We start from the raw sequence: 25,573 nt of genomic DNA, 5'->3' as shown, positions 1-25,573 counted from the left end.
TCTTAAAGTTATGCTTTATAAATAGCCATATGTAAAAATACTGAAAGGTACCTATAGCGGATCCACAGCCACCATAGTCCTCCATAAAGAAAGCAACAAAATCCCAATAAAGAAAGGCGTCAGGCAGGGAGATACGATCTCTCCAATGCGTGTTCACAGGGGGTATTCAGAGACCTGGATTGGGAAGATTTAGGGATAAGAGTTAATGATGAATACCTTAGTAGCTTGCGATTCACCGATGATATTGCCTTGCTTAGTAACTCAGGGGACCAACTGCAATGCATGCATTGATCTGGATAGGCAAAGCAGAAGGGTGGGTCTAAAAATTAATCTGCAGGAAACTAAAGTAATGTGTAACAGTCTCGGAAGAGAACAGCAGTTTACGATAAGTAGCGAGGGACTGGAACTGGTAAGGGTATAGGTCTACTTAGGACAGGTAGTGACCACAGATCCGGATCATGAGACTGAAATAATCAGAATAAGAATGGGCTGGGGTGCGTTTGGCAGGCATTCTCAGATCATGAAGAGCAGGTTGCCATTATCCCTCGAGAAAAGTGTATAACAGCTGTGTCTTACCAGTACTCACGTATGGGGCAGAAACATGGAGGGTTACGAAAAGGGTTCTACTTAAATTGAGGACGACGCAACGAGCTATGGAAAGAAGAATGATAGGTGTAATGTTAAGGGATAAGAAAAGAGCAGATTAGGTGAGGCAACAAACGAGAGTTAATGACATTTTAGTTGAAATCAAGAAAAAGGAATGGGCATGGGCAGGACATGTAATGAGGAGGGAAGATAACCGATGGTCATTAACGGTTACGGACTAGATTCCAAGGGAAGCGTAGCAGGGGGCAGCAGAAAGTTAGGTGGGCGGATGACATTAAGAAGTTTGCAGGGACAACGTGGCCACAATTAGTACATGACCGGGGTAGAGCGAGAAGTATGGGAGAAGCCTTTGCCCTGCAGTGGACGTAACCAGGCTGATGATGATGATGAAACCAGCTGGTAACTGTAAGCTGCCAGCCTCAATGCCCAGTGTACCACTCGAGGTGACGCCTGCATAGGAACTGCCTCAGGCCCAAGCAGCCCCAACAGTGGCTTGTGGTCCGTGACCGCCTCGAACTTCTGGCCCCACTGATACTGGTGGAAGCGTTCGACACTGAACATGAGGGCCAGGCTTTTGTTGTCCAGCTGGCTGTAGCATTGCTCTGCAGCGTGAAGCCGACAAAAAGTTAACGGCACAGGGCATTCCTGCCGTGTGCCAGGACGGCTCCCACGTCGTACGAAGACGCATCTACGGTAAGGACGACAGGCTTGGCAGGATCGAAGTGTATTAGCACTGGAGACTTGCTGGTTAGCTACTTGCTGCGCTGGAAGGCCCGGTCCTGCTCCTTCTTCCAGACCCATTTCTGACCATCTTGAAGCAGAAGATGGAGCAGCTGTAGATGCTCCGACAGGTTCGTCAGGAAACTTATGTAGAAGTTAATGAGGCCTAGGTAGCTCTGAAGCTCCTTCTTGTTCTGGAACTTGGGTGCCTTGAGCAGAGCATCAACTTTGTGGGGAGCCGGGGCTAGGCCAGCCTAGGAAATGACATATCCTGAGTACTCAACACTGGGGGCTAGGAAAATCCACTTTTCCAGCTTGAGCTTGAGCAAGGTTTGAGTACTGGCTAGTTGGTATTCCATGAGCTTGAGGCTGGCATCGTGCATTCGTGCCGGTACGTTGTGCAGGTTTTGCAGGTGGTCCCCGTCATTGCTGCCAGTAACCAGGATGCCGTCCAAGTACACCGCCACGTGCCGCAAGCCCCTGAAGAGGTTGTCCATCTCCCTCTGAAATATGGCTGGGGCTGAGGCCACACCAAACGGTAAGCGTGAGTATTGAAAAAGCCCCAAAGTTGTCGATATTGTGACATACTTCCGGGAAGCATCCTAGAGCACCAGCTGCTGGTAAGCATCTCAGAGGTCGAGCTTAGTAAACTTCTGTCCACTGGACAACGCTGAACAGCGATCTTCAATCCGGGGCAACGGATACTTCTTGACGGTAGCGACGGAGTATATGGTAACCTTGAAATCCCCGCAGATCCTGACACTGCCGTCTTGCTTGAGTACTGGTACGATGGGAGCGACCCATTCAGACGTCTTGACGGGCACCAGGTCTTGATGGGCACGACTTGTGCCCACTCTTGTTCAACTGTTGAGGTCGCTTTTATAACTTGTTTGTCTGCTACTCTGCGGTTCAGTGGTGCGGCGTTGTAATTAGTACGGAAACTGCTGTGTTATGGCGAATTGCTTGTCTATTTGATGATTATTGTGACCACAGTGACAGTGACCTCCCAAAGCTCTGATAGGTCCCTTGGCTCCAAAAGTTGACCACACGAGCTTGAAAAATGTCGGTGCGTGATGTCCGCTGCTTCCTAAAATAACGTTAAATAGCCGCTCCTGTTGCCTTTTTCCGGCAGTAGCAAAGATCACAGATCTTGCAGATTATAAGTGACATTGTTTATAGATCAGCACAATGCGTTGGCGGGCTAGTTGGTGCGAATCCATGAATACTTTGTTTAGCGCAAAACGACAGAGACAAGAAAGACGACAGGACAAGGCGCTACTCTCAACTGACATCATTTTATTGCGTCACTCCTTTATAGACCGCTCAAACTAGAGGAACATGCGCAGTGAGCACCATGTGGTGGAGCCACCAACATCCGATCCCAAGAGCGCACTCATGCGACAGAATCCAAAAAACCAAATTCAGCGCTGTACAAGGTTAAGGAAGGCACACTAATGCACTGTGACCCCAATGACTGAATGAAAAATGCTTCCGATAACTCTCGGGCGGTGGTGTCACGGCTCATCTTCAAAATCGTGGTATCACGAAACAGGGGTTTGCACTTGCATGTTTTACAATGCAGAGCCAAATTGGAACCTGTGCCTGTTGGTATGGATCGCTCATGTTCTCTAAGGCACTATAGCTATAGCTATAGTGCCTACATGTGGGTCAGTCTGGCGTCCACGTACGGTGTCTGCGACGTCGTTGCAATTTCATGGGTAAATTTATCGAGGGCCTTCTTCTGTTTCCTCGCCCATTCGGTGTAGGTCCTTTGTGTTTCAGCTTGTCCCGATTCTTCCTCGGACGCCTCTTCTTGTTTTTGGGTAAACTTTCTCATCTTGTCTCAATCCGTGATCCGCGCCGTCCCCAGCACAGCCCGATATCGGGAGCCTCGGATCGTGATGCCGATCACGCTGTAGTCAGACCCCAGGTCCACTTCTTCGCTTCTCCAGGAGACGTCTAGCGTGCCTGATAACCACGACAGGTCTGGCATGGTGTCCCTCGCGGCACTGTTGCCTCTTCTGGTGGTTACGTCCGGCTCGTTCAGGAGGGCCATCTCGTGATCCTCCATTGCTTTGGCCAATGCTTTTCCTCTCTTGGACTGAAACTTATAGCCCCACGTTGTGTGAGGGGCATTAAAGCGGCCGAGGATTAGGAGCGGTCTGGTCCCCGCCAACCCTTTCGCCTGGCTCACGATCCGGTCAAATTCGTACTGCCGTTGTGACGGCCGGCAGTACGCGCTCATTACAAATAAATTGCCCGACCTGCCAATTTCTCTCGCATGAATTTCGACCAAGGTGTGCTCGCACCCACCCTGCGCCATGACATGTTGAGTTGCCGCCACGTTGCTGCGGACGAGCACCGCCGTTCCTCTCTCCGTGGGGTCCGTGTAAGTGACGTACCCCGGGAGTCTTGGTTTCCCGTTTGTTTCTTGTAAAGCAATTACATCGGGCTTGTTTTCATGACCGTCAATGTGTAATAAGTTCCGCTTCTTTGTTGCAAATCCCGCGGCAGTTCCATTGGTAAATTACGGTGGTACCCCCCCCCCCCCGGTTTACTTCTTGTGCTTCTTACTTGGCTTCTGCATCATCCTTTCCGGACGTCTCGAGTCGATTGCGCCTTTTCGCGATCGCGCCTTTGATTTTTTCAGACCGCTCCTTTTTCAGGGACGCGAAGCGGTTCCTCACCGCTGTTGAGGCTACTTTTGGCGCTAGGCGCTTGTGCTTCACCGATCGCATCTGAGGCCGACTCTCGGCAGCCTCGAGTCGGGCGTCCACTTTGCTTAGCCTTTCAGTAATTTGGGAAATTGCGGCCAAAATGGCCGTCAGCTCTCCTTCTCGCGGGTTCTGTGCCATTGCCGTGGTCACGGTCTCTGCGGTCGGCGCTTCTTGATTACTTGATGCACGTTGCGTAACCCCAGCCTCTCCCACCACCCGCCCTAGGGGGGGCGAAGGGTGGTCCCTCCACGGCAACCTGCGCAAGCCTGCGGCGTTGTTTGCCGCCGTGATGTTGTTGCCGCCGCGATTTGCCGAACTGCCGTTATTCGCCAACGCTTCGATCTTATTCATAAGCGCCCGTATGTGGGCGTTCTGCTCCTGAATCTGAGCGTTTTGGCGCTCTATGATCCTGTTAAGTTCTAACACTTCACTACTGTCCTTTTGCGGATTCGCTTGCGAGTCAAGGGGTTGAGAGAGGCTGAGCGGTGGGAACTCGGTGTCGCTGGTTCGAGCGATGGGAGACCTGTTGGTCCAGCCCACTTTTTTCTCGGCGATCCCTCAGCGTCCGGTTGACTCGCTCCGGGACCTTGAACTGGCCCTGGATCTCGAACTGGTCCGGGAGCGCGAGCGGCGGTTGCCGCCACCGTTGCTGCCACCGGATGGTGTCTTCGAGCGGGAGCGACTCCGGCGGCCGTTTCCGCCGCCACTGTTATTGCTGCTGCGGTCTGGCGTGTGTGAGCGGCCCCGTTGTTTGGAGGCGCTACGGCGGGGTCCACCTGCAGGACCTCTCTTGTCTCCGTTTCTTCTCCCGGCGTCTTCTTCCTCTGCTCGGCGCCGTTCCCAGCGTCGCCGGCGGACGACGTAGGACGTCTTGAAGCGGCTTTGCAGGCCTTGCCCGCGGTCAGGTGTCTGCCTCCGCACAGGCCACACTTCGGGACACATCTGTGGTCTTCGGCGGGGTTGGAGATTCCGCACCCTCGGCAGATCGTGTTCGAAGGATCCGGGCACACGTCCATTCTGTGGCCCACTCTTCCGCACGCATAGCATACGTCGATTTGTTTTCTGTGCAATGTGCACTCCGTGAGAAGATTACCGTATCTCACGTAATTGGGTACTTTGTGCCCTTCGAAAGCAATGACCCTTGATCGCGTCTTACCGATTCGGTTTGCCTGTAGGGCCGTTGGGTTATGCTTGTGCACAACATTGTCCTGAATCTCCTGGGGCGTATCCTCGAGCGGATGCCCCTTATGACGCTCTTCACCATGCCGTGGGGGGCCGTTTCGTACGTACTTATTTCGTGCGCCGTGCCGCGTATGTCGATCCTTCCTACTGCAGCGTATCGGTCGGCGTGCTCTCTCTTGGAAGTGCTCACCACTACGATATCTTGCAGTAGGTTGGGGCACACGACGTCTTCACTTGCTTCATTGGCGGGGATCTGTGCCGCCGCCGCAATTGCACGACTTAGTTCACTAACACGAGTCGCGTCACTCACGTGGAGCCCGCCTCACGGTCGAAACACGATTTTTATGTCGCCGCGCGGCAAGTTTGGCATGCGCGCGCCTTTCAACAATTTGCCTTTGTTTATGCGTTTCGCCCTTGGGTGACGTGTATCGCTGCCAGTGGCGCCACCGCCGAGGTTGTTGACATCAGCCGTGGCCTTGGCGTCATCTTGGCCCTTTTGAAGTACGGGATTTAGGCCCATCTTGCCCATGCCTTTGTGCCTGGCTCTCTCACCGGCAGTTTTCCAGCCTTGCGATCTTGTGCACTGGTCCGGCGAAATTTCGATGCCGTCCACCTTTACAAGCATAGCGGTAATCATCTTAGGTAAATGCTCACTTGCGTAATCACTGATGGTTCGATGTTCCGCTGGCGGCTTCACCGAGGCTCGGGCTGGGCCTACCGCTCCCCCGGCCAAGGCCGAAGTCTACGTTAGGCCCAGCGGCGGACACTCCTCTCGGCACACAAAAGTCCTCTAAATTAGGAAAAAGCGGTCCCCTACCTCGGAATTTGGGTTCCCGGTGGTCCACACAACTTCATACGTCCGGTCGGTGCACTTTCATTAAGGTGCGACTAAAAAATCCGGCCGTTCAAAGAAAAAACACGAAACCCAGGTGAGATGCGTCCGCTCGCTCCCTTCGTCGTCTTCTTCCGACACTGAGGAGGTTGCCATCACTCTGGCGATCACTGAGGCCGAGTGTCGCACCGTGCTCAGCGACTCGAGGAATGCCGTGCGCAACTTTGCCAAGGGTTGAACATGCGCGCCGGCGGCTGCCATCATCGGCAAGCTCCAATTTCAAGACCGCGGCAGTACCGTCCGTCTCAAGTGGTTCCCGGCACACGCCGGCGAGTGTGCATCCTCCCCGAACCACAACGCGACGGCCCATTCGGCGGTGCAAGCGCTTACTTTCCGCGCCCGAGAGTGACCGTGTCGTGTGGTGGTTCGAAACCACGGACAGATTGACTAGTTATGCCGAAGTAACCAAGTGTTACCACTTAGCTTGACAGACAATGCTGCCTCCCCACCCGGCACTCTGTCGGGAGGAGGCCGTAATCCTAAAACAAATACAGACCGCGTCACTCCTCGCCCCCGCACTGCTGCACATGCTTCACCCAGAGCTCTGTCTGAGTGGGCTGTGCGGTTTGTGCAGCGGGTCCGGCGGACCAATGGCACATCATGTGGGACTGTGCCAGGTTCCCAACGGCAGCTACCTCCAGGTCTCACCCGCCAGAACTTCAAAGTGCACTGCAGTCTGCAGACAAGGACTCAACTATGGGCCGTCCAGCAGACCCGGGGTGCGCTAGAAAAGCACAAGCCTCATGACCCACTACAAACGGGCCCAACTGGGCTAGTGCAGAGTAGGGTATAACCCCGGGTCGACGCTTGGCCAGTGTCACGACGCGTTACACCGTCGTTTGCCGGCACTTTATTAAAGCTATCCCTATCCCTGGCAATTTTTTTTCTTTTTATATTTATGAATTTATTCATCTACCACCAATACAAGCACTTTGCGCCTGCCGAAATGGCAACACGAGCGCTGAACAGATTACAGAAGCATAGAGTTTCTCACAATATTACCTAGAGGGAAATCTTGCGCTGCTGCGTTGTGGTATGCATGGGAATGCCGGTATATTGTGACTTTGGATTGGCATCGTTCTTAAAGGGACCCTGAAACGATTTTGACGATTTTCTACAAACGTACGGAGTCGTTAGAGTAGGTCCTTCTGATCATTAATTGACACATCCAAACGCTCCGTGTAAAGCGTGTAATTTATTATAAGGTTTTAAAAATGCACATCGCTGCCGATCGCCGCACGCTGCTTGGCGGAATTTTAAGCCGCCCCTACCCATATGACGGCAATCACCCATATGACGTCGGTGGGGCGAGCTATCCGATTGGCTGACCAGGGCGCGTGATCGATAATTTTTCCAGCTTTATGGTAAACAAATGATCTTTGTAATAGTTGGAATGTTAGTTCATTTGTTTTTATAAAAAGAAGGTAACATAAAGAGAATGCAAAAGAACAATTTTTCAGTACACTTAAGTACTTCCGGCGCACAGCAAGTGTCTGCTTGTGTTGCACGTACTCCATTTTGACGAGAGCTCCGCGGTCAGAGTCGGTCTCAGTCTTTTCGCGAGCACTATGATTCGACTTTGTTGCCTTGTGGACTGCGAACCTAGGGACTGGCAATATGTCAAGCTGCGACATCGTGTCTCTCTGCAAGGCAGCATACGAGCGAACTGGCTGCTGCGCATCGGACTGCCGCTATCCGATCAGCGCCAGGATTTGCGCGTTTGTGGCCGTCACTTTACAGCGTATTACTAACGCAATTGCGTTTCGCGAGTCCGGTATTAGGGCAAACACAAGCGCAAGGGGACAGGGTCTGGCCGCTTGACTGTGCGGGATGAGCCATGAGATGAGCAGAAAGGCAAATGTAAATGGTCTGCACGGTGCAGCCACCTGGTGGCACAGAGCTGAACCATACACAGTAGCAGCAACGAAGTGCATTCTTCTTTGCTGCTGGTGTGTATTTTTCGCAGGAGTGTAATCATCAACACGTTGTTCTTATAAATGTTTAAAATGTTTTACACTTGGTTAGAGTAATATTAGCGCTTTGTTTGACTGGTTAAGCGCTGCGCCAACAAGTGTCTGGACCTTGCAGACCGATCAGGCTGCTCACGTACGTCTACGCTGAAGTTCCTTCATCAGCTTGAGTTTATGCCTCGTCATTTGCCGAAATGACCAGCTTGCCTGTGGTTACCGGAATACCGGACACCTTCGGCGCTACGACAGAATGCTCGCAACGCACGTTGCTTCGATAGCTCTCGGTCGACGGCCAAGCGGCTAGCGGCTAGCGGAGAGGTCTCGCGCGGGAGGAGGCGTGCTCCAAAACAACCGGAAGTGGACGATGTGACGTCGCATCGTGACGCAGGACCAGTGAAAGCGGAGCTTAGCGTCGCTCGCTCGGCGAGCGAGTTGAGGAGGAAAGGCATGGCTAGGGAGGAGGGTAACTTCTAATCGCTTGTAACTCCATTCATACGTAACGCTACATTTAAATTGTGGTGCGAATGTTCTACTTAAGCTGTACCCTATGCGCCTACAAAATTTGTCCGAACCGTTTCAGGGGCCCTTTAAGAAGCAAGGACGCCTTGAAGACGCGCCTGGCAAGCACTGTTCCGTCTGTCACAATGATTCATTTTCTATTGAAACAGCATGTAAAAAGCTGTTTTAGCTTTATTATTACACAAAGACATGTTTCGTTTAACTGAGAACTTGTTATTGCGGGCCGCTAAAGTTGGAGGACAGATGAGAAATTCGCGCTCGCTTTGAAATAGGTTGTCGTCTGTTCTTGCTTTTCTTCACTTGGTCATGCATTGAAGGTGAGTAAAGATGCAATATGCGTGGATGGAAACATTTTATGAAGATTTTGCTTTAAGAGCGCTTTATCTGTGTAGCCATATCCACATTTTAGACGAAGACTCTACAACACTAGCCAACACAAGCCTCGCAGACACATATACCGTCATTCCCATGACGGCACAGCATGCCTTAGGACACTCCCATCGACGGTGGTGCAAGATTTCCGTCTAGGCGTTGAGAAACTCTATGCGTAGAAGCAGAACGAGACGTTTATTTGAGCGATCGCCAGCCGTTTGTGCACAGGCGCAAGTAAGAGCGGGCGCGAGAGAGAAAATCCGGGGGCTTTTGCTCCTCGAGGCACTGCCTAGGCACTCCGAAGGAGGTTTCTTAGCGCATGTTATAAGCGTTTGTCCCTAGGCATGCCAGCATCGCGGAGTGGGGTCGAGTTTCTTTATGCTTGGATGCTGGCTGCCGGCGCGGTAAAATAGGTGATGGAGCGGGCGCAAACACCTGATTTGGCGACCGCTGGGCCTCTACTATTGCCCACTGCTCCCCTGGAAAAATCAGTTATGTTTTTTTGAAGGTAGAGTGCCGTAAGAAGCAAGCAAGGTTTAATCCAACATGACTGACTCAGCACAGCGCCACAGGTGCGAGAAAGTCTGTCGGACGTGCCTTCAGAGGCAAAGTTCTCACTGGTGTTGCAGTAGTCGCGGGGCGCGGTAGTGCTGAACTTAGTGTTACAAGTTGGTGGCTGGATGTAATATTTATTCAATCGTACTTTTTACTAATAGTAACAAAGTGTTATTATTTCGCATTATTGGCAGCGCCTCCAGGGCACCAAAGCGGCAACGGGGATACCAAAGCTAGAACCCAGGCTGGTCTGTGGGTTGGGGCTCGCCGAGGCTCGCGCATGCCAGGGGTGTTCGCATAAAAAAATGGCTCGGGTGCTCTCCTGAAGCCTCTGTTTGCCGGTTAATTACATGTGCCCTCCTGGAGCAGTGCTTGTAAAAACTCCAATCTATCGTCGCGATGAAAAAAGTGACCCGCGACTTATACAACACCAGTCTAGGGAACAAACACATACAACATGTACAGAGAAACATCCTCCGTAGGCAGAGTGATATATTCAAGGAGCAAAAGCCCCCAGCTTTTCTCTCTCACGCCCGCTCTTACTCGCGCCTGCACACAAACGGCCAGCGATCCCTCATATGAACGTCTCGTGAAGCAGACTACAGTGAACAGTTTATAACTAACGGCACTCTGCTCATACGCTCTGTCTCTGGTGGCTAAAGGGGGCGAACTAGACTAGGCGCGCTGGAGTAGGGAGATGTGTGCAGGTCTGGAGTTTAGTTGGTCGTGGGTAGAGCATTAAGCAGTACAATAACAAGAGCTTGGTGCCGCAACCAAACGCCCCGTTCCAAAGGGCAAGCTCATAACATCCGAACATCCATAAAGTTTCCTACAATATGCCAGAGAAAAGTCTGGCGCTGCAGCCATTGTACCACCGTGGGAATGATGGGAAGTACATGGATTAGTCTGATCTTCGTGCGTGTGGATTCAGACGTTCTTGTGACTTTGTAATTACGCTATATAAATCTTATTGTCGTACATTTCAGCACAATCTATACTCTTCGAAGTGCAGAAGGCACCGCAAACACGCACAATTGCATTTAATTGCAACGATTGAGCTTGTCCAGGTGGCCAAATCGAAACGGGCCAAGCGTCTCAAGGCACTGGCATGCCCACAATAAATTCACAAGGGCATTTTTTTCGTTTGTCGATACATTTGCCCGTGGCTTAATGGTTTCAATATCAGGCTTCTGTGCTAGAGTTCCCGTGTTCTAATCCTGCCATCAGGCAATTTTAATGATGTTTAATTATTTATAACACAGTACATTGTTGAAAATGACGAGTTTACAAAGTCACAAAGCTATTTGAAGCCAAAAGGACGTAGTTTAGGCAAATCCATGTACATACATAATTCCCATGCTGGTACAACCGCTTTTATAGCAGCTCCCATAGACGCTAGTGCCAGAGTTCCCTCTAGTAATTGTTGTATGAAACTCCATCCATCCAGCAAAAAGTGTTTTTTTAAGAGCAAAATCTAATATGGCCACGTTTTGCTGGTAGTGTGTGCTGGTACGCACTGTGCTCGCTCTGCTGGCTATGCGGCATGCCTCATTGCCTAGGCTGCCATGTAGCTGGTGTGTTCTAATTGCCAGGAGACCAAAGAGCCTCTACTGATGCCCATACAAACAACCCACAAGTGAGTGAACAGGACGTGCGACTTTATTGGCAGAAGAAAAGCAGTGCACCTACTCGTGCAAGAGAAGAAATAAAATTTGCATTTTGAGATGCGCTGAGAAGCTCACTTTCGTCGTCGCACATGGCTGTCTGGTAACGAGCAACAATCCGCAGCGCAAGCAAATCGGAGAGTGCCCCACCTGTTTGCATCGACAGTCGCCGTAACTTGCCTTGCGAAGCAATTGGGTAATGAAGGCATCCGCTGCCGCAGCCAACAGAGTGACATGGACTACCCAGCATTTTATCGTTACCTCCTTTCAAAGCTGCATGTTTCTTTTTGTTCTTTCACGTGCCGCTAATGTGTAACTCACACTTGGTGCCCCACATTCTCAATATGGGCATGGTCAGTTTTGTGGGCATCACCATTTTGCAGCCACTTTTGCAGGCCTGCCCACCAATGTAGCTATCAACTTCATACTCTTCGATTCATGTACTCCCATATGCTGGTCTCTGTTCACGGCCGATGAAGGCCCACAAGCATAATTTGCCCATGGCTGCAGCAGGAAAGGTTGGAACAGGGAGCACCAATTACGGTGTGTGTAAATTGGGAGTCATTGTCACTGTGTGGACTGCAGGAGCAGATGGTTACCTCATGAGACTGTTGCCCAATGCAGCTGACCAGGTCGCCACATCTAAGAAACAACACAGCGACCACGATCAAATGAGACTCGGCATTCAATCATCGCATAAGGTTCAGACAATACACTGTACACTGGCTAAGATCCACATGACTACAGTGAGCATTCACGCACTACGGGTCGCTTACAGCACATTCAGCTATCCGACTTCACGTACAGTGCTTGCCTTCGTCGCACATGGTGGCCTAGTAACGAGTGAAAACCAGCAACGTGAGCAGATTAGACAGTGTCTCACCTGTTTGCATTGACAGTCGCTGTAAATTTCCTTCTCATGACCAGTCCCCTTCGAGTTATTGACCTAGGTAGACGTACTCCTTCACAGACTCTAGAGGCTCACTGGAGATCCTGTACTCATGTTCTCTTGCCCAGCTAATTGATCATTATCTTTGTCTTCCACGTATTTATCTTCAACCCCACTCTTATACCCTCTCTGTTAAGGTCCTCAATCATTTGTTCTAACTCGTCCACACTGTTGCTGAACACGGTACATCAACAGAAAAAATCTGAGAAGCAGAAGGCGTTCGTCATGACAACAAACTCATCGCACAGCACACTCGAACTGCTCTCAATAATTAAGGAACTAGAACAGTCAAGCCTTTTGTATGATGTGTGGAACTTTCTTCGCTGCAGGCACAGCTAAGTCAGGAATAGGACATCTGCGACAACTTAAGATAACTTGTTCTTGGTTGATACTCGATGAAGCCATCCCAGCACAAATAAAAACTAGCACAACCACACAACTGGCCTCTAGAAGACGAAAAGAAGTATGCACTAAAATGCGCATGTGCACAAGTTAAAATTAAAAATTAAAAAAGAAGAAAAAAAAAATGAACCTCCCTTTAGTGCACAATTATCGCTGCTCCAAATCTGAATCTTGCAAAACACGAGGTTCACAATCGCAAGCAAGGAAACCACTGCATGCAAACTTTTGGAAGCCTTTCATATTAGGAAAAGACACATGGATTGCATCAGCCATATTTTTTTGTCTATAATTTTCTTTTTCATTCTTTTTCTTTGCTGTAACGGACCTTTGTGCATGGACATTTTATTGTATGTTTCTTCTGGTGTCCTAGGGGACCAATAAATTAGTTGCAAGTGTAGCATCAGTGAGGTCCAGTCTTGTGCTCTTTGTGTTCATTTTATTTCTGCTGCAATGGCTTCATCAATTCTGCAATAACCTTAGGCACGAGCATGGACTGTCTGCATGACATCTTAGATGATAAGTGCTATGAAGTCATTAAGCCCTTTCGTGCCACGGACATACTGAGTTTGTCCATATGTTTTGGGTAAAAATTGCCTAGGATGAGCTTAGCCTGATTACAATGCTTTTAACATTTTAGCAAAGCAACGCAATAGCTGGTTTTGTCTCAGTAGTTTGTCATACTTCTGATACATGGCAGCGCAAGCAGCGAGTGAGTGGACGAGTGAATGACGAAGCGATGAGCGCATACGCCTTGACCGAAACACATCTACGAGATTTGCAGCAGCTGCCTGTTATTTACAATTTTGCATTGGAAGGGTGCAACAGGATGACTCGGTCAAAGAAAGGCATGGTATAATGTGACAACGATTAAAAGAGGCAGGTAAGGAGCATTTATGGATTAGTGGTACATGGGAAGGCAAAAAGACGTGGCTGGGTGTAGCTCCCCTATGGACAAGTAGCAATAGCAACATTAAAATAAATGATTGAGTGCATTAGAAGCGATATCAGAGTTAACGAAATTGGGCCAGGTGATATTAGCGGGAGATATGAATGCACACATGGAAGTTTTAGATGGATATACCGATTACAATGGTTCTCTAGTGCTGGATCTGTGCGATGAACAGAACCTTATAGTAGTTAACAGGGAGAATAAGTGTCGTGGCCAGGTAACGTGGCAATGCGGAAATGGGAAGTCATGTGTCGACTGCATCTTAGTCTCAGAAACGGTCTACAAGCTACAAGGCCAAATTATAACACATGAACATGGAAAAGATAGCCTGGGAAGCAATCGTAAACATTTTCCCTTAAAAATTTGGGAGAGATACTAATGCCAAACACGAACCAACAGCATCAGAATTTCTAAAAATGAATGAAGAGGCAATAACAGATAGCAAAAAACATAGTGAAGAAAATAGAGGGGTTTCCTACAACAGTCTGGGAATAGAAAGAACTGGTAGCTGCTATGCAGCAAGAGATAAAACACACATGGCAAAATAATTGGTGGATTGGAAAGAGAAAACCACCTAAGTGGTGGAACAAGGAAACAAAGCAAGCAATAGAAGAGCATAAGCAAGCGTTTAAGGATCATTGAAAAGCCAAAAAGTTGAAATTACACAAAGAAGAGGTGCTCCTTAGATGGAATAAATATCGAGAAAAGCAGGAGGTGGCGAGTGAGCTCGTGTAAGGGAAAATTAAATGCACAAGTGAATGTTGGATGCATAACATTCACAAAAGAGACAGAGGTGCCCCAAAAAGAATCTGGAACCGTGGAAGAGCTCCTACTGAAAATTCACAGACAGCTATAAGGGATGAAGATGGTAACATCTTTGAAGGAGATGGTGCACTGCAGTGCATGAGAGATTTTATTTGGGATAACTTCGGCACAAGATAAAGTGTAGCTCACACCCAAAAAGATCCAGAAACAACAGAGAAGCCTAAGATCAAATTTTAGTATAGCAAATTTTTACTGGAAGAAGGCAGAAGAAAATGTCTCTAATAACACTGCCACAGCAGGAAGTGAAATCCCATTACAGCTATTCAAAAACCTCAGTTCAAAGAGCAAGGCACTGCTGACTAATGCCATTGAGCAATTGATTAGAACGAAGGAAATTCCGATTGGATGGCATGAAAGCAAGATGATCCTGATCTACAAAGGCAAAAGTGATAACAACAGGACGAGCTCCTACAGGCCAGTTACAGTAACGTCGGTGATACATAGACTGCCAATGCAAGCCATAAAATTAGAACTGTTGAAGTGGGTGGAAAAAGATGATTTACTGGGGGAACTACAGAACGGGTTCACACCCCGCAGATGCTAAGACGATAATATTTTTGTGCTAACTCAGTGCACAGAGACCTCAGTAGCTCAGAACAGGCCTCTATGGATAGGATTTCTGGATATTAAGGGCATCTATGACAACATAGACAGGGAATTGTTATGGGATATTCTCAAGCACATGTGCTCGGTCACGCTCTATCATCGATAACAGCTTGGCCAGATGGGAGGCGGTTCTCCGCAGCCCTCTTCTGGCTGACCAACTCTGCGCTGTCCAGCAGGCCTATGATGCGGTCAAGAGGCTCGGCCCTCCGGTTCCCACGTGGGAGCAGCCCGCTTCGTGAAGACTCACAATCATGAAGACTCACATACCATATCATACCATTCTCAAGCACAAAGGCATCGATGAATATTTTGTGGGGCTACTGAGGGAGATATATAGAGACAACAGGAAGCTAATTGTATTGCAAGGCAGAAAATGCAATGAAGTCGTGGAAATTCACCAAGGACTGAAGCAAATATTTCATCTGCCTATATTTTTATTCACACTTTATGCCTAGAAAGATAACTGGAAAATAGTCAATTAAGATCTTATTTATCCTATATGCGTGTAATGGGCAAATGGTGCAACAGAAGATTCTGGCACTGATGCGTGCAAACGACATAGTGCTATTAGCGGACAATGAAAGAGATTTACAGACACTTGCGAATATATGTGGCAATGCAACAACACATCTAGGCCTTAAGTTTAGCATAGAGAAATCGGGAATTATGATCTTCAATGAAGAGACAAGTAATTTTAGTGGTGTCAATTCAACATCAAGTCATACCCACACTCAACCAATATATATACTTTAGTAGAACTTGTTGTTGGGCGAGTTGGTAGGTATTAGCGAACATTGTTTAACTGCGCGAGCAAACGAACCACAAAGACAGCGAGGGACAAGGACCTTGTCCTTGTCCCTCGCTGTCTTTGTGGTTCGTTTGCTCGCGCAGTTAAACAATGTTCGCCAATATATATACCTTGGCGTATACATAAATGAAGAAAAGACATACTCAAGCACCCACCAAGATAACCTGAAAATAAAGGGGAAGCGAAATTCAGCAATAATGAAACATAGAGCACTTTGGGGCCACAATAAATATGAGGTGGTGCGTGGAATCTGGAAAGTAGTAATGGTGCCAGGATTAACATTCGCAAATGCTATTCTGTTCATCAAATTGGATATCTTGTCGGGGCTGTAAGTTATCCAAAGATTGTTAGGCTGGTTGGTTTTGGGAGCCCACGACAAGACCACAAATGACGCAGTACAGGGTGACATGGTTTGGGCGTTGTTTGAAAAGCCGCTGTGTGCAGTGCTATATATAGATTGGCCACACAGTTGCCACTTCCTGGCAACTGCAGCTTATTGAACTGTAACCTTTACTGGAAAACGCTTGCAGTGAATGCTGTGTGCGAAGGCGAGCTTTCTCGTTCTATTTTTTTTTTACTTTCCCCCGGATGGCGGGCACAGCCGGCACCGCGGATGGATGGATGGATGGATGTTATGAGCATCCCCTTTGGAATGAGGTGGTGGCTTATGCCACCAAGCTGTTTTATTGCCTAATGTCTTGCCTATGTTAAAAAGAAAAAAAGAAGGGAAAAGAAAAGACACAATGAATTCCCATAACCGAAGTTTCTGAACCCCTGCAATGAAGAGTTTGATGAGAACTCTGCTGGTCAGGATTGCTCAAAGTCAAGCGTAGAACGGATGCCGACCAAAAACATTAAAAGAAAAGAAACCAAGACGTTTCGGCTCCCATACGGGGCCTTGTTTGGCCACCACTTGGCGTCCGTTTTACCCTTGAATCTGAACCCCTGCTGTGGACTCTGTGCGGACATGAGCGCCACCTGGTGGTGCTTCAAGGTGGCTTCCTCCTCTCCATTGCAGTCGCCTGCTTTTCTCCTCACGCTCTTTTGGCCATCACCATCTTTCATTCCCCGCTCCATATTTGCTTGGCTACGCCGACGCTCAATACAGGAATGGGCGCCTACAAGCTGCGCTCTAAGAAAGTAGGGAAGTGTTTGGTACAACTGGATCAAGCATAGGTAGCAGTACAAGGTAGATATAAAAGTATTGAGGAAGAGAAAAAATATTAAAGAGACGTCTACAAAAATGCTAGTATCAAAAGCATGCATACCATACCTGAGTAACTCAAGCAGGCTATTTGTCACCACCCTGTTTCAAAGGGGATGGCAATACGTGATCAATCATCAGTTTATTCTGGCAGAGTAAATAAGACATGTTTGCTACCGCTGCAATCTTTAAAGAATAATTGGGATTTTTGATAAGAATTTGGGTAATAGCATGCCAAGTAAGGGGTTTAAGAATACTATGCTGCTGCTGCCAAAAATAGAGGCTGTTTTTGGAGCAGGAGTGGGACTAACAGATGGATAACATTAAAAAGGCCAGGACACGAAAGAAAGCTCCCATATATTTCAGCAAAAAGGAAGTTTCAATAAACTCTGCAGAAGGAACAAGCTCTGAAAAGCACTCTATGATTGTGCCCCATATTCAGTTCCCAATAAGCAGAACCCCAGTAAGATACCTTTGATACTAACTACAGTTCAATCACGACGCAAGACCTGGAATCAACATTATTGTGATGTTAAGACAGAAAGCAATATTTGTTGATGTCATGTAGCAAATAAGTCTTGGTGTGATGGTGTTTCTCGTTAGAAAAATTAACTACACGACTGCATGCATTCCTTCAGGCTGTGCTCAATTGTGGCAGCTACGGCAATCATGGGACAGCAAATACTGTGTCATCATGTTGAGTCTAAGGCTTTTTCTCTATCAAAAAAGGTTGCTGGTGCTGTTTGTGTGCATTCCATTCTCCAATTTGTGTTCCGAGACTTTTCAAATCTGGTACTAATCTGACAGTTTGCCACAGCTAACTAAACACCACTCACTAAATGTGCTCTTCAATCTCGGTAGTGATCAGGCTGTGGTTGAACAGAGCAGTCCAGACGCATTGAATTATCTTTCCAGTTTGCAGCATTAGTGCTACATGCTTTCTCCAACATGCCACACTGCGGCTACACAATCTAACAGGGTTGATTGGGGCTAGATGGCAATTTGTAACTCTTTATTTTATGGTGTAGCATTGAATGGACGACACGCACAAAATCAGAGGGACAAGGGCTAACTTGCAACCAAAGTTTAATGCCAGAACACTCTAATAAATACGGAGAAAAGCATAAGCAAACAAAAAAAATGAAAAGAAACCAGTCAATCGCAGGGTAGAACTAGCACGTACGCATTTTTGACAAATACTGAGCTTTTCTTTCTTTTTTTTACTTGTATTCTTTTTCAAAGTGTTTGGCATATACCTTATTTGGAAGTTAGCATTTGTGCCTGTTGTTTTGACAATTTAACTGTTATCCTAAAATCCTGCTCTAAAACCTACTTCAAGTGTAGCAGACTTCAAGTGTACCAAATGACTAAGTGCACCAAAGAGTTGGAGTAATGCCAACATTATACCAACAAATAAGAAGGTAGACTTGAAAGAATTGAAAAATCATAGGCCCATTAGCTTGCTTTCAGTGTTGTATAAAACATTCACCAAAGTAATTTTCCATAGAATCATGGAAACTCTTGACTTCAGTCAACCCAGAGAACAGGCCGGCTTCACAAAGGGTAGTGACAATGGATCATATCCATGTCATTAATCAGGTAACTGAGAAGTCTGCAAAGTACAACCAACCTAAAATTCTTAATACAGTGAACTCTTACTTGAATAAACTTCAAGGGACCCAAGGAAATAGTTCACTTAACTGTAAGTTCACTAAACAGAATATTCACTAGAATATTCATAAAGCACAGCAGACACGGAGTCAAAAGTGCGTAACACGTTGCTGCCTAGCCTCATTCTGAAAAAAAAAAAATCTAATTTTCATTTGCACTGGTGCTCTTAAAGCACAAGAAGTAACAAAGCTGTCCAGAAAGAGTATGTTTTTGTGCACTTCCCCCGGCACAGCTTGTTGCCGAGACACAAAGTCTCACAACTTTTCAAGGTATCCTACAGCCTCAGCTAGAATTACTGAATTTGAGAATGCCTCTGTCATTGCATCTTCATCGTCGCACTTTTATTCCTTGGGACGAACACTGGAAACAATTTTCAGATCTAGTAGTTCAGCACATGTAAGCAGCTCACTGTCACACAGCCCCTCCTGGATTTGGGGGTGGCGGGCATCGGCTACGCCTGCGCCGCAGAGCGCAAAACTTCGTTGAACTGATTTCAAAAATGAGCCTGGGTCCACTCATCAGGTTTGCTCATGTGAAATATTCGCTATTCAGAAATTCGTTTAACTGAAAGATTTTTGCATTAAATGCATGTTAAAACTGCCGGGGATTTTCTATAAGTTCATTACTCTGAAATATTTGTTAAACCAACGTTTGTACAACTGAGAGTTTACTGTATGGCTACTTTATAAACTGCAATACAGGTCGAGATTTTTTCCGAAGAAAGAACAGCTGCAGTTGCCCCTCATCATATCGGTCTTCCGCACATTGTGAGTTGTCTGGCGAAATGTTAAGGGTCGATTTATATTCCAGGCCAACTCACATTTCAGTTTATACAATACCATGGCTAAAATCCTAGTATGGCTATAGTATACAACTAGCCCAATATATGTGCACAATCTCTGCAATAACGTGGTAAGAGTGAAGCCACCCACGGTGCACGCAGCTGACCGGTGGCATAGCCTTCCTTCCAGACAAGACCCTGCAGTGCCTTGAGGGGTGCCGCCTTGCGGTCGGCGTCCATCTGCCACAGTACGTTGGCCTCCAGCTGAGCAATGAGCGACTCCTTGGACATCTCCGCCGGTTCCCCCACTGGGGGTGCCGAGGCCTTTCTATCTGCATCCTGCTTGGCCTGCACCGAGTGAACACAAAGAAGTTGATGATGATGTTGCCCTGCACAATGGCACACACCCAATGTGGGAGATGAGCCACAAGCCGAGTGGTAATATGATAAATGCACGAAACGGATGTAAACAAAGATATGAGAAAGAAATCCACGACAAACCAAGTAAAATAGTGCACGATGATGTAGCCAGCCTTGCACAAACAGGTGGAAGTAAAAACACATTAAAATAATAATTCTACTTAAAACTAAAAGAAATGGTTGACGTGATGAATAATTCTATTCTTCGTCCTTGTTTGTTGCGCACAATAAGTTTTAAGTTAAATTTTGAGTAGTATTATTGTTATTGTGAATAAGTCACGGAAAACGGGAAATATTAAAGCCCTTTGTAGAAGGTTGATACAAATATGCACCACTTCATGGCTGCATTTAAAACAGCTGCGACGAGACAACAGTTCATATTTGTATCACTTTTACTGGTGCTGCCATCAACCCAAGTCTTCAAGAGGCGTATACATTGTGTTTTATGTTACTCCAATATTTAGCACAAACAGCACAATTCGTTTTTGCAAACACCTTATGCACAGTTTGCGATCTGCTGATGTGGCATAAAAACACGTTGCAAAAGTGCTACTTCAACATGACTGATAAGTGCCTTCTTTTATCAGTTTGGAAACCTAGTGATTCATTTCAAGTTATAGCCAGATATGTTTGGCGCCCCAATCGTGCAGTGTTTTCAACGAACTGCTCTCGGGCTTGCTTTAGGCCGGCAGTTCTAGGGCTTAGTGGACAGCAGTCACACAGATGATGTTGCGCAGGTCGCGCACATTTGCCTTCCATCGCAAAGCATAGGTTTCTTTCACGAACATAATATACCAATATCAGCACGGTTTTTGCAAGGGCTACTCTTGTGAAACACACCTTGCAGGGTTTGCTCACGACTCACACTCATCCGTTGACACTGGTTTACAAGTAGATGCAATTTCCCTTCATTTCTCTAAAGCTTTTGATCACGTTCCGCACCACAGATTACTTCTCAAACTTGCATGCCTAAACATTCATCCAAACGTCCTCGCACGGGTTAAAGCTTTTCTTTCCTCCAGGCTCCAGTTTACCTCCTCTAACAACTACAATTCTTCTTTTGCCCACGTTACTTCCGGTGTCCCCCAGGGCAGCGTGCTAGGTCCTTTACTTTTCTTAATATATATTATTACGATATGCTCAAGCGATGCTCAAGAAACGAGCCACCGCGAGAACGACGACGAAGTTGGTCGGTGCGCTTGGCGAGAGCGAGTGTCAGCCTAGCTGCCTGGCTCCAGTGTAAATAGCCTGTAAATAGGCTCTTCTGTCTGTGTCTTTCCACACGCAACATTCTGGAGGCGGTCAGCGATCCCCGTCCTTAACACGGAACTCAGAAGTGGTCGGCACACCGAGCTTGTCACCATGCCTCCCGGTGACGCGCCCACCTCTGCAACGGCTTCGGCATGTCCCACTGCTCCCATCGTCACGGTCGCCCCACATCGCGACCCAGGTGTGTTCTCTGGCCTGGAGGGCCAGGATGTTGACGACTGGATCAAACTCTATGAACACGCCAGTGCTATAACAGGTGGGACCCAACGATTATGCTCGCCAATGTCATCTTTTATCTCGGCGGCACCCCATGCGTGTGGCACCAAACGCATGACGACGAGATAACCAGTTGGGACAATTTCAAAGAGAAGCTACGGGAACTGTTCGGCGACCCCATTGGGCACAAGGCTGCCGCGAGAAAGGCTCTTGCGTCTCGTGTACAGTCATCTACGGAGCCGTACGTTTCCTCGACGTCTTAGCTCTATGCCGCAAAGCTGACGATGGTATGTCCGAAGCCGATAAAGTGTCACGTATTCTAAAAGGCATCGCCGACGACGCTTTCAATTTGCTTGTTTTCGGCAAGGTCTCGACTATCAACGCCATCATCAAAGAATGCCGTCGCCTAGAGCAAGCTAAGAGCCGCCGTATTACACACCAGATCACACGGCTACCCAACACTGCTGCTACGTCGACATGTGAGGGTCGACCACGTCAGACCACCACCTGTGACGACATCACCAGTATTGTTCGCCGCGAACTCGAGGCCACCTGTTCGCCAGCTTTCTCCACGACGCCTCCCGATCCGCCAGCAATCACCATCGTCCAACAGGAATTTCAGAACATGGGTCTGAACTCTGTGTGTTCCACGTCTCAACCCAGCGTTTCCCAGTTCTCTAGCGGCCCTCCTCATCCTCGGCAGTCCTTTTCCGCCACATCTCGCCGCAACCCGTCCGATTGGCGTACCCCTGATGACCGGCTGATCTACTTCTACTGCTGTCGCATCGGCCACGTCGTTCGTCACTGCCGCAACCGATGGCCTCCAACTCCTCGGACATACAGCGCCGCTTATTCCCGCACCTTTGGACCTTCCGTTCCCTATACCAGCCGCCATGAATCCACTGCCACTGATGCTCCTGCTCCGAACCTTTGGTACAGCCGCTCGCCCTCACCTCGACGCCATCAGTCTTGTTCGCCCCAACCCCGTCGCTTCTCTTCGCCGCCTATCGCCTCCCGGATCCAGCCAGAAAACTAGGCACTGCAGCTTCTGGAGGTGAAGCTGCATTATCGAGCCTGCCCTCAAATCCTCTGCTCACGTTACCCACGAACCGGACCTTTCTTGACGTTGACGGCTATCCTGTCACGGCACTCATCGACACAGGAGCACACCTTTCAATTATGAGTACTGCCTTCCGACGAAGACTCAAAAAGCTCCTCACCCCAGCGTCGGCCCGCGTCGTACGCGTTGCGGATGGCGGTACTGTGCCTATCATCGGCATGTGTACGGCACGCGTCAGCATCGCTGACCGCCACACTCCTGTCCTCTTCACCGTCATTGCTCATTGCCCCACGACCTCATTCTCGGCCTCGATTTTCTCTCCGCACATTCTGCTCTTATTGACTGCTCTTCCGGTACCCTTCGCCTTGAGTTGCCGATGCTCGCAGAACCTTCTGACGCACCCCACTGCCGCTTACGTCCCACCGGTTTTCTTCGCCTGCAGCCAAAGTCAATAGCCTACATTGAACTGTTGTCTTTCCCACCAGTTCCTGATGGCGAGTACCTCGTCACTCCTCTGCCCGACATTCCAATAAGGTATGACGTTACAGTGCCTCACAGTATACTTAATATTACTGGGAACCGTACTCGAATGCCTGTCTATAACTTTGGATTGGCAAAGCAAATTCTACCGCAAGGCATTTGCCTTGCCACCGTTGATTGCCTCGGCGACCAATACGTGGCAGCGTTATCGACTGATGATTCTCGCGAGCTTCGCAGGCCCCTCGCGTGAGCCTCGGGTGCCGATCCCAATATAAAGAAAATGGTTGCGACAGACCTGTCCTCGGCGCAGGCTGAAGAGCTTTGCCAAGTATTGTCTTACCGAGATATTTTCGACATCGACAATCGCCCTTTAGGCTAGACGCTCGCGGTCAAGCATCGTATTCTTACTGGAGGTGCTACACCCATTCACCGACGACCGTATCGAGTTTCAGCGTCAGATCGCCGAGTAATTAAAAACGAAGTCAACAAAATGCTTGATAAAAACATCATTGAGCCTTCATCGAGTCCCTGGGCATCACCTGTGGTGTTGGTTAAGAAGAAGGACGGCACGTGGCGCTTCTGTGTAGACTACCGTCATCTGAACTACATTACTAAGAAGGACGTCTACCCGCTCCCACGTATAGACGACGCCCTTGACTGCCTGCCTGCACGGTTCCAGCTATTTCTCGTCTATTGATCTTCGTTCGGGATACTGGCAGATTGCTGTTGACGATATGGACCGAGAAAAAACCGCGTTCATCACACCTGACGGCCTATACCAATTTAAAGTAATGCCGTTTGGATTATGCAACGCCCCTGCCACCTTTGAGAGTATGATGGACTCCTTGCTCCAAGGTTTCAAATGGCCCACATGCCTCTGCTACCTCGACGACGTCATCGTCTTCTCGCCAACGTTCGACACTCACCTTGAACGTCTCACAACTAGACTTGATGGATTTCGAAAGGCGAAGCTGCAACCTAACTCGTCCAAATGTCGTTTTGTCCACCGGCAAATTACTCTTCTGGGCCATCTCGTTGATGCTTCTGGAGCACAGCCTGATCCCGACAAAACTCGCGCTGTCAGAGTGTTTCCGGTTCCGAAAACAGCCGCAGACGTCCGAAGAATTGTAGGGCTATGCTCGTACTTTCGTCATTTTATTCAAGATTTTATGGCAATTGTTAGACCCCTCACTAATCTTTTCAAGAAAGGCGTACAATTCTCGTGGGGTACTGCAGAAGCCGCCGCCTTCTCTGGTCTCGTTACTCTTCTCTCCTCACCACCCATTCTCGCCCACTTCGACACTGATGCCCCTACAGAATTGAGTACAGATGCTAGCGGTCATGGCGTAGGTGCTGTCTTAGCCCAGCGTCAGCGTGGCCAGGATCGCGTAATTGCTTATGCGAGCTGCCTCCTCACACCATCGGAGCGCAACTATTCCATTACGGAACGAGAATGCCTTGCTGTCGTCTGGGCCGTTGCGAAGTTCCGTCCTTACCTATACGGTCGCCCTTTTTTCGTAGTCACTGACCATCATGCTCTCTGCTGGCTCTCTTCGCTAAAAGATCCTACAGGTCGGCTTGGTCGATGGGCTCTGAGGCTACAAGAATTTTCATATTCCGTGGTGTACAAGAGTGGCCGCCTGCACCAAGACGCTGACAGCTTGTCGCGTTACCCTGTTGATGACTCTGACTCCTCTAATATTGCCAGTGCTTCTTGCGTACTCTCTGTATCACAGCTGCTTCATTTCGCCGACGAGCAACGCCGTGACGCCTACATCAGAGCACTCATCCACCGTTTTGAGCACTCTCTGGCCGATGTTACTCTACGCCTCTTCGTCCTCCGCGACGGTACTCTGTACCGTCGTAACCTTCATCCGGACGGCTCTGAGTTCCTACTTGTAATACCTAAACACCTCCGCTCTACCGTTATAGAAGAGCTCCACGACGCGTCAACAGCAGGACATCTTGGCGTATCTCGAACCTATGACTGTGTACGTCGCCGTTTTTTCTGGCCTGGTCTTGCCCGTTCCGTACGACATTACGTCGCCGCTTGTGAAGTTTGCCAACGACGCAAGAAGCCTTCCCAGCTCCCCGCTGGTTACCTGCAGCCGCTCGACATTCCTGCCGAGCCCTTTCATCGTGTTGCCTTAGACCTTCTCGGCCCGTTTCCGGAATCTACATCAGGAAACAAGTGGGTTGCAGTCGCAGTGGACTACGCGACCCGCTACGCCGTAAGCCGTGTTCCTCCGACCAGTTGCGCAACTGATGTTGCGGACTTCCTCCTACATGATATTATTTTGATGCATGGTGCTCCGCGTCAATTGCTAATAGACCGTGGCCGTACGTTTTTGGCCAAAGTCATCGACGACATCATGCGTGCCTGCTCAATACGGCACAAATTTACCACCTCCTACCATCCCCAAACGAACAGCCTCACTGAGCGCTTGAACCGCACCCTTACAGACATGCTATCAAAATACAGTCGATGAGGATAGCAATAGGGGCTTGTTGGTACGGCATATCTTATTTTGTTATAGCGCAAGCTATAACAAAATAAGATATTATCATCAAAAGAGCTAAGACATTATCATCAAAAGAGCTGAATTATCTTTGTTCGCGTTGAACGTGTACATGTCTTTGAATATGTGAATCAAGAAACTGCCTACGTGTGGTTCCCAGTTTATATCTTTTGTTTATTTTTCCAAAAATGTTACACGTGGTGTATGACGGGTCGAG

General features: G+C 48.4%; 1 protein-coding gene across 2 annotated transcripts in view; it reads right to left on the bottom strand.

The window, feature by feature from the left end:
• The window catches only part of Enoph (enolase-phosphatase E1), a 283,836-nt gene that overhangs the window by 117,327 nt on the left and 140,936 nt on the right, over positions 1–25,573 (bottom strand). For both annotated transcript variants that reach the window (XM_070521118.1, XM_070521117.1), the window contains one exon: positions 19,544–19,740. In XM_070521118.1, the coding sequence (XP_070377219.1) occupies positions 19,544–19,740 (197 nt within the window). The remainder of the gene's footprint in view (positions 1–19,543; positions 19,741–25,573) is intronic.

The sequence above is a fragment of the Dermacentor albipictus genome, chromosome 7, assembly GCF_038994185.2.
Source record: "Dermacentor albipictus isolate Rhodes 1998 colony chromosome 7, USDA_Dalb.pri_finalv2, whole genome shotgun sequence".
Taxonomy (NCBI): domain Eukaryota; kingdom Metazoa; phylum Arthropoda; class Arachnida; order Ixodida; family Ixodidae; genus Dermacentor; species Dermacentor albipictus.
This window is presented reverse-complemented; position numbering and strand designations above follow the sequence as displayed.